Source organism: Penaeus chinensis, chromosome 38 (genome assembly GCF_019202785.1).
Source record: "Penaeus chinensis breed Huanghai No. 1 chromosome 38, ASM1920278v2, whole genome shotgun sequence".
In the NCBI taxonomy this organism is placed as follows: domain Eukaryota; kingdom Metazoa; phylum Arthropoda; class Malacostraca; order Decapoda; family Penaeidae; genus Penaeus; species Penaeus chinensis.
In genome coordinates, this window is record NC_061856.1 from 7,690,473 (window position 1) to 7,700,472 (window position 10,000).

Below are 10,000 nucleotides of genomic sequence, written 5' to 3' on the forward strand. Positions count from 1 at the left end.
AGACACAATTATTCAGCGTTCTGTGTTTTTCATCCTCATGATAATATCCATTGCCTCCATGACCAGTTTATCGCAGAATGTATCCTTATTCTTCATTATTAACACTGTGATGTTTTTTTTCTTTCTGAATCATGTTACTTGATCACCGTCATTGTTTCCATAATAATACCATGACAAACATCACGGTTATTAACCTTGTCGTAAATGTTGTACCAAAGAATATTTATGACAATCGAAAAGGAAAACATTCATAATCATAAAAGTACTCGTGAAATGTGATCGCCTACACGTGAGCGCCCGAAGAGCTAGACAGAATTATAAACAGAGAGAGCGAGAGAGAAAGAGAGAGAGAGGGAGAGGGAGAGGGAGATGGAGATGGAGAGGGAGAGGGAGATGGAGAGGGAGAGGGAGAGGGAGAGGGAGAGGGAGAGAGAGAGAGAGAGAGAGAGAGAGAGAGAGAGAGAGAGAGAGAGAGAGAGAGAGAGAGAGAGAGAGAGAGAGAGAGAGAGATATATATATATATATATATATATATATATATATAGAGAGAGAGAGAGAGAGAGAGGGAGAGGGAGAGAGAAAAGGGGTAGAGGGGGGAAGAGAGAGAGAGAGAGAGAGAGAGAGAGAGAGAGAGAGAGAGAGAGAGAGAGAGAGAGAGAGAGAGAGAGAGAGAGAGAGAGAGAGAGAAAAGGGGTAGAGGGGGGAAGAGAGAGAGAGAGAGAGAGAGAGAGAGAGAGAGAGAGAGAGAGAGAGAGAGAGAGAGAGAGAGAGAGAGAGAGAGAGAGAGAGAGCGAGAGAGAGAGAGCGAGAGAGAGAGAGAGAGAGCGAGAGAGAGAGAGCGAAGGAAGGCCCCATTCGCGTGTAACAAAAGCTGGATATAATGCCATTGTGAGGCGGAGGGATGGCCTGCATGGGTTTACGCACCGCTTACAAAGATCGACCCTCTAATGCGACCAGTTTTAATCGGGTTGTCCATTGTCGCTCTCACCTCCAGGCACTTTGGCCGTCTTCGGAGGAGCTTCTGGTTCACAGGATCGTGTCCGGGGGAGGGAGGGGAGGAGAGGGGGAGGGGGAGACGGATGCGGATGATGGATGACGTACGGAAGCATATGATGGAGTGAAGGGATGGGATGGGGGTGAGGGGGGGGGGGAGGGCGGGGAGGGATAAGGGGAGCGCGCGGACGGAAGTAATAGGGGGGGAGCGCACAGTGTCGAGCACTTTATTATGTTCTCTTTTCTTCTGTCTTACTACTTCTCTCCCCTCCTCTTCCTCCTCCTCCTCCTCCTCCTCCTCCTCCTCCCCCACCCCCCTTTATGTCTCCATTCGGGTTCCATTCAGTCGTCTCTTTGCAACCTTATGTTCTGCTCCGCCTCTCCCTCTCTCTCTCCCTTTCGCTTCTCATTCCGGTCTCGCTTTGCACATCTTTCCTTTTTCACGAAGATCTTTTCTGTACCCACCCTCCTTCCCGCTTATTTTTCTACCCTCCTTCTTCTTGTTATTGCGTTCTTTTTGTTGTTTTATTTCGTCTTTGTTTTCCTCTTGTGTTCCTTCAACCCTTTTGTTTCTGCTGGCAACTTCTCTTTCGATCTCAATCTCTTTCTTTCTTATAGCTTCTAGGATGATTCTCTCTCTCTCTTTTATTCGTATTCTCTGTTTGTCTCTTTACTCTCTCTCTCCCTCCGTTTTCCTCCTCCTCCATGTATCCCTTCCCTCTCCATTTTCTCTCCCTCTCCCTCTTTCCTAACACGTAGGGAAACAGAACAGAAGCAACAGGCAAATCTCGCGTAGGAGGAGGAAAGAGGAGGGAGGGAGGGAGGGAAGGAGGAAGGAGGGAGAGAGGGAAGGAGGGAGGGAGAGAAGGACTCAGGGCGAGATCATGGGTTCATCTGCGGATGCTGTTGCCCTGGAGATGCCGACGGGAGATCACCAGCGCTCAGCATCCCATTCGTCCGAACCACTGCATGAGTCCTGTGTGTCTGTGGGCGGGGATCGTCCGTGCGTAGGTGTGTGGATGAGAGGCGTTGCGTGTGGTGTGTGGATGGAAGGCGTTGCGTTTGGATGATAGGCGTTGCTTGTGGTGTGTGGGTGAAAGGCGTTGCGTGTGGTGTGTGGGTGAGAGGCGTTGCGTGTGATGTGTTATAATTAAAAGTAGTGTTGTTTTTATAGCTTGGGGATGTGTAGTGGTGGCAAAGAGGGCTGGTGATAGCAATTATGTATAGAAGGGATAGGTGTAATTCCCATCCTGCAATATGTAAAACACACAAAGAAATCCAATAGTACATATCATTTTAAAATTGCAAAGTATAAAAAAATAAAATCCAAAAAAAAAAGTAAAAAAAAAAAAAAAAAAAAAACAGAAATTGAACAGATCAAAGGCAAGTAACATCACATCCGCCACTTATAAAAATAAACAAAAAACCAGAGGGAAAAACAAGACTCTCCACAGGCACATCTCTTCCATCTCAGGCAAAGCGAAGTCTCATTCAGGGTTCGGGACAAGCTGGCTAGATCTGATATAGTTACCTTGTTTGACTATCAAATGGGTGGATAAACAGCATCCCCCTATTTATTCTGCGTCAATGCACTTTGGAAGGTAAGGGAGAGGATTTAGTCGTCTCTGTGTCGTGGAGAGATGTTGGGAGGGGAGAGGGGAGAGAGAGAGAGGGGAAAGGGACTGGAGGGGAGAGAGAGAGAAGGGAAAGGGAAGGAAAGGGAAGGAGAGAGAGAGGGGAAAGGGAAGGGAGGAGAGAGAGAGTGAAAAGGGAAAGAGAAGGGAGGGGAGAGGGAAGGGGAAAGGAAAGTGAGGGGAGAAAGAGAAAGGGGGAAGGGAAGGGAGGGGAGAGGGGAAAGGGAAGGGAGGGGAGAGGGGAAAGGGAAGGGAGGGGAGAGGGGAAAGGGAAGGGAGGGGAGAGAGAGAGGGGAAAGGGAAGGGAGAGGGGAGAAAGGGGGAAGAGAAGGGAGGGGAGGTGGGAAAGGGAAAAGGATAGGGAGTGTAGGAATAGAGGGAGAAGATGGAGTGAAAGGGGGAATGGAGGGAAGGAATAGAAAGAAAGAGGGGATAGGGAGGAAAGGATAAGGATGATGGTGAGGAAAGGGAGGGAGTAGGAGGGCAGAGGAGTGGGAGGGAGGGAAGGGATGGGATCTATGCAGAGTGGAAGGGAAAGGGGTTGGAAAGTGAGGGAAACGAAACGAATTCGGCGATGTATGTTTTAGAAGATGAAAGACATATTGATGAACGAAAGGCATAAAGGGAAATAAGTCAGAACGCCGGAGAGGGAGAAAATAATAGGAAACAAGAAACCAAAGAAAAAAGAAACGGATAATAAGAAGAAAAGAGGTAAATTTTTTATATAAGAAATGAGGGGAAGGTTTTACACTAAAAGATGTGAAGTTTTAATACGATGAGATGAAGTTGTGTTTAGAAAGAAAGCTGAAGTTCAATATACAAGACTGAAAAAAAGAGGAAAAACAAAAATAACAGAAAGAAACAAGGGAAAGATAAAGAAAGTTAAAAGATATATAGGATAAAAATCATAATGCGGTTAAACTAATTGGTGAGCGTAATCCCGGATGAACAAAAAAAAAAAAAAAAAAAAAATAGGAGAAGAAAAATACGCTGATAATAACCTTATATAAGGATTAAGGAAGAAGGGAAGAGGGGGAGAGAATGGATAAAAGGGAACGAAAGAGGAAGAACAGATAGAATATAAGAAAGAGAATAGGGAACTATATACTGCAATTGATGGTTTAAGTATGAGGACCAGAAAACTAGAAAATAATAGCAAAATAATTCAACGATAATCATCTCTGACGACTAACGAAAAAGACGTGAAAAAGAGATGACAAGTTTGAAGAGTAAGAAAAAAAGGAGGAAGAGAAAGAGAAAGGGAAGAGAGAGAGAGAGAGAGAGAGAGAGAGAGAGCGAGAAAGAGAGAACCCGTTCATTCCTTCGACTCTCCTGTCAATCACCGGAGCTGAAGTCTTATGCAAATCCCCAAGGTGGAAAGTGTCATAAAATAGTAATATGAAATAAAGCTGGAAGTAATCATTCCTCTCTCCTCCGTGTGTCAACAAAGGGAAGGGACGCGGGGAGGGAGGGGAGGGGGGGAGGAAGCTAAGATTGAGGGAGATGGGGGGGGGGGGGGCAAAGGTGGGACAGATAGGGTGAATATGGAAATGAGGTGATGGAGGGTTGTTTAAGTGTATTCTCTGTCTTCTCTTATGTATATGTAATGGTTATGTGTGGATGAGTTGTGCTATTTTGTTACCATTAGGCTCGTTATCCATTCGTTGTCGGTTTAAGGACAGGACCCGAGACGGGTTTCGAACCAGGCGTGTCTCTGCGGAATTTCGAACGTCCTCTATGCTAATTAGGACTACTCGCGAAGACAGTAGAAGAACGTGCCGAAAGCCGAAAGAAAGGTAAAAGAGAACTCGAAAGATATCCGAGAAAAAAAAAGACAAAGAAAAGAAAAGGGAAAAGTTCCTTCTCCTTTTTTTCGAAGCTTCAAAGTCGCCGAACCGGTTTCTTCTGCCATCCGTTCCATTTTCCGCAGCTTCTTACGCCGATTTGAGATTTTTGCAAATGACTGTTGTCTTGCGATTAAGTAATTCAATTTGAGGGGTCCACCGAGAGGGAGAGAGGACGAGGGAGAGGGGAAGAGGGGAGGACGAGGGAGAGGGGAAGAGGGGAGGACGAGGGAGAGGGGAAGAGGGGAGGACGAGGGAGAGGGTAAGAGGAGGGAGAGAGGAAGAGGGGAGGATGAGGGAGAGGGGAGGAGGGGAGGACGAGGGAGATGGGAAGAGGGGAGGAGGAGGAGGAGAGAGGGCAAGGGGGAAGGAGGTGGAGGAAGAGGGGAAGAGGGGAGGACGAGGGAGAGAGAGGGAGAGAGAGAGAGAGAGAGAGAGAGAGAGAAGGGCGCGGGGAGGGGTGATTTAATGGACTTCCTGGCAGAGAACTGGGCTCTTCGGGGCCTTACGAGGTCGAAGAAGCTGGAAGTGAGCGTCGGCGACTTCGGCTTTCATTTGGGGGCTTTGGTTTAATTTCCTCTTTTTGTGTACCTTTTTTTTCTGGAACTTCTTGGGTGTTCTCTCTCTTTTATTGATTTTGTACAGTTGGAGGTTTATTCGTATTTTATTTATCCTTTCTGTCTCCGGTTTTCCATGGTGTGTTTTGTTTCGGTATTTTTGTTTTTAGGTTCTGAGAGTTAAAGTTTGCACTAATAAGTCTGATTTTCGCGTCTTTTAGCTCGCTCTTGTGCCCTTGCCCATCATCTGCCCCTTCTCTTTCGTATATTCACCATATGTGAAACAAATACGAGTCTGAGGACTGTTTAGAATTCAAAAGACATTACGGACTTCGGTCTATCCCTCCCCTTGTAATTTTCTCTCTCTTGTCTCTTTCCGTCTCTCTGTTTCTCCTCCTCGTCTTTCTCTCTTTCCACCTCCTCTCTCTCTTTCTCTTCTCTTCTCTTCTCTTCTCTTCTCTCTCACTCTTTCTTCTCCTTTCCTCTCTCCCTCGCCTAGTGACCCTGACATTCCTGGAACCTCTTAAAAGGGAAAGTCTTTTAAAAGCTTCTCAGGGCGGGATCCAGAGCCTCGCACTTCCTCTAAACGGACGATGATCTCCTTCAGAGTTACTTGCACTTCTGCCATTGAGACGTACGTTCTTTCTCGCAATTGCAACGGTGCCTCGTGTCGCCGATTGTACAAGTGCATATTTACCAATAATGCATGTAAATATATTATACTTGCGCTGATTGAGAGAGAGCGAGAGAGCGAGCGAGAGAGAGAGAGAGAGAGAGAGAGAGAGAGAGAGAGAGAGAGAGAGAGAGAGAGAGAGAGAGAGAGAGAGAGAGAGAGAGAGAGAGAGAGAGAGATACTATGTAGATGCAAGGCTTAAAGACAAAGGCAAAAATTAAAATCTACCTATGTTCTTATTCTATTATCTTGTATAGAGAACGGTATAACATCAATAGCTTTAACCTACTGCATTAATAATACATGAATTTTCATTCTTGGAGATCTGCTGTTGTGAAATTAAATATATAGTATACCATATTACCTAATACCAAATGAGAACAAATTTAGTTTTATCTACGTAAACAAAATTAAGTAACATCTATCTAATATTAATCAAAACAGATCCTCCTCATCGGCGTAGATAAGAACAATAATAACAAGAGAACAAACATAATATATATCTGATATCAATAAAAAAAACCATATTCTTCCCTACCCCCTGGGCCACCGGATAAACACAAGACTCAAAGGACCACACACCTGCACAGAGCCAAACACCTGCGGAAACATGACGCAATACGACAAGATCATCCGCTCGGATCCGGCGTCCGTGACGGATTTGTTACGTGTGTGACGCGTAATCCGAACACGTGGCCGCTCCGTTCGGATATAGTTTCCGCTCTTCTTTTTATAGATGTAATCGAAAGCAAGCTTATATGCTTGGATGTGAGCATCATAAATATGATGCATGCATTTGTGTACTTTATACACACACACACACACACACACACACACACACACACACACACACATATATATATATATATATATATATATATATATATATATGTGTGTGTGTTTGTGTATGTGTGTGTGTGTGTGTGTGTGTGTGTGTGTGTGTGTGTGTGTGTGTGTGTGTGTGTGTGTGTGTGTGTGTGTGTGTGTGTGTGTGCATGCATATGCATATACAAACATATGTATAAAAAATATGTATTTATTTTCAGATACTGTTTTCCGTTGGACAATACTTCAATTTGATTTTCCGTATTCTTTTTCTTTATTTACTTCCGTATATTTTTTTTCACACGCTGTATAAAGATTGCGAGAAAAGATACACTTGCTCTAGAAAAAAAAGAAGATTCATATTTCCCTCTGCCTTTGGGGTTTATTTCTATATTATTCAATTCAAAGTTAAACTTCCAATATTTGGTACTTCAGATTATTCTTCCTCTACATTATCACTCGTTTTATCATCCTCATCTCTTCCTTTACACACACCTGTTCCTCTTCCGACACCCCCCTCCCCCCCCTTTCCGCCCCCCTCCCCCTCTCCTCTTTCTTTCTTTCCCTTGACTAACAATCAGATAATCCTCCTCCGAACTAACTCATTTTCGTTAAGGTCGAGGATTACCGATTAATTCTCCGGGATTAACAGAAGCAAACTTACACACACGCGTTGTTTGTCAGGATAAATTACTTTTCGCTTCGAGGGTGGTTCGCGCGCATTGGGAAGGGGGAGGGGGGGGGGAGAAGGGAGGACGAAAGAGGGGGAGGGGGGGGTGAAGAAGAGGGTTTAGCTGGATGGGGGCCTTGGGGAACGCTGAGGGGAGGGGAGGGGGAGGGGGAGGGGGAAGGGAGGAAGGGGGTCCTCACGCCGCACCCCGCTCTTGGCTCTCGTCCTCGCTGCTTTTGCCCGAACTAACAGAAAGTCCGGGAAAAAAGGGAGGAGTGAGGAGAACTACAGCAAGAGACAGAGAGTGAGAGAGATGGAAAAATAAAAAAAAGGGAATATGGACGTGTTTTCAATGACCGGAACCCGATTCGCTTGCCGCTCTCGACGACGGCTGATGGGTGTTTGTCTGTCTCTCTTTCTCTCGCTTGGCCGCCCGCTCTCACGTTTCTTCTTGCAGCGCCGGCCGGGGGAATCGCCGGTTTTGAGGCCGCTCATTGACTCGTATTTGACATCGTTTTCTTTTTTGTGTCCCGTGATAAGGGGAGGGGGAGAGGAGTGGATGGTAGGAAGAGAAGGGGGAGGAAGACAGGGTGGGTAGGGGGAGAGCGGGAGGACGGCGGGGTGGGTAGGGGAGAGAGAGGGATGGAGGAGGCGTTGATCGCAAAATAGAAAAGGGGTAAGTGGGGAGGGGGAGGGGGGGGTGGAAGAGCATGGGTAAGGGGTGCGTTGAGGGCAGAGGACGACAATCGAGACGATGACGTGGGTTGCGAACCATTTTGCTTTTGGAATATTTTTTGCCCCCTTTCTTTTCTTAGCCGTTCATTCTCTATTTTACCCTCTCTTTTATGAGCTGGTCTAGCGCCAAGGTCTGTCCGGTTCATTAGCCGAAGGATCCATTTTTTCAGAATCTTCGTTCTCCTCGAAATCATCGGAATACCTTTTTTTTTGTGTCTAGAAGTGGAGGGAAACGCGGGCGAAGAGGGAGAGAGCGACAGAAGAAAAGATGGCATCCCCTGTTTTTACCACCTGAAATCTAATAGTGTTTGGCGGAGGGCAGGGGACGGCGTGGCAGGGGAGGGGAGGGGAAGGGAAGAGGACACAGAATGAGGGGAGGGGGGGAAGGGTATTCTTCTTACCCCCATTTCCTCCTCTTCCCCCGCGGAACAAGAGCGTCCAGGTCGTGATGTTCACCTGTTGACTCACTGCTGATAATCCTTCAATTTGCACATATATTTTTAGTTGTTTTGCAAGTAAATATTTTGAGTCTAGGTTGACTGTTCATAATGCTCGGTGATTGTCAAAGATTATGACCGGATTACGAGAGAGAATTTAATGATGCTGTTTCTTGCAGTATTTTCCTGGGGTCTGGGTGTGCATGCGCGGATCTGTGCGCAAGAGCAAGGTGCGTTTGTTTCCGCATGTGCCAGTTAATGTACGTTTGGGAGTGCGTGAACGTGTAAATACTCAAATTGGGCAGTGTGTATACATGTATGTGCACATATGCTCATGTATAATAATAATCTCAAAAGGGCATGTGTTACCTTATTATCTATTTATTCGTCTCTTCTCCTCTGCTTTATCCTCTTATTCTTCCTTCCCCCTCCATCGCCCTTTTCGGCTTTTGTCCTGCCCTGTTTTCTTAGGTCCTCGAAATGGCTGTCTTGCTGTTGTCTTTACCTAGCACGTGTTAGTGTAACGGCGATCAGACTGGCTGGTTGTGTTGGTGTTATCTTGATGTACAGATGCTTCGTTGTGTTATTGTTGTTTTCATTTGGTTGGAACTCTTCAGGGCTTGGAACAATGGGCTGTTAATATGAAAGTGGTTGATGCATTTTTTTTTTGCTGTGGTTCTCCGCAAACTACTGTATTTTGTACAATCATTGAGGTTATATTACAGGAGATAACCCGTCCCATTCTTATTTTATCACACTCTGTTCTTAATACTCACTTTGCATCCTGCCTGAAAACCAAATGATGACGTCACAGTAGGCTATTGGCCAATGCTGCTATTACGTAAGAGAAAAGTTAAAAACGGACAGAGAATGAGAAAAAAAAAAAAAAAAAAAATGGAGGTTACTTAAGGGAAGGGCTAAGAATGGGTCTTGGGAGGGCTTCTGGGACTCATGAGGATTCCTCGAGCATTTCCCAAAGGTCGAATTTGCTACGTGGCGACAGCGGTTTAGGGGCGAATATTGTCAAAATCATTCACCCTATCAATGTCATTTGTTGAAAAATTCATAATGTTCATTACTAAAATAAGTTTTGACAAAAATAGAATTGTTACTAGACTCTGGTCGTTATTCTTGTATTTTACAGGTCACAATTATTACCATTCTCAGCCATATCCTTATCAAAGTTATATAAGATAACTTACCTTGAATGTGGTCATGATTCAAATGTGTCATCTGGAGTAGTCATGATTAGTTTCTATAAACAAACAACACGCTTATAAGCAGACAGGTGTGAAAAAACAAAAGTCATCAGTTATCTCCATTGTTCACATATATAAATCCGCAAGGGCTTGAATTTATTCTGAAAAAATCTGAGATGGAGAGATTTTATTCAAATTACACATATTCTTTAAAAAAAAATGCTTGCTATTCTGTCAACAGCTTTTAATTGATACTAATAAAACTGTTCTTGTTCTCCCCAGTCTCGCGGTTGATGGGAGGATCAAACATGAACATGAACATGGGCAACGTGACGTCACTCTCCACGTGCAGTATGGCTGACAACAAAGCGATGCAGTTCCCCCTCTCACAGCGAAGAAAACGGAGGGTACTCTTCACGCAGGCGCAGGTGAG

At 45.1% G+C, this 10,000-nt stretch overlaps 1 protein-coding gene across 1 annotated transcript in view; it reads left to right on the forward strand.

Moving 5' to 3' along the window:
- The window catches only part of LOC125045921 (segmentation protein fushi tarazu-like), a 39,622-nt gene that overhangs the window by 24,448 nt on the left and 5,174 nt on the right, over window positions 1-10,000 (forward strand). The window contains exon 6 of the mRNA XM_047643523.1: window positions 9,850-9,995. Coding sequence (XP_047499479.1) covers window positions 9,850-9,995 — 146 coding nt within the window. The remainder of the gene's footprint in view (window positions 1-9,849; window positions 9,996-10,000) is intronic.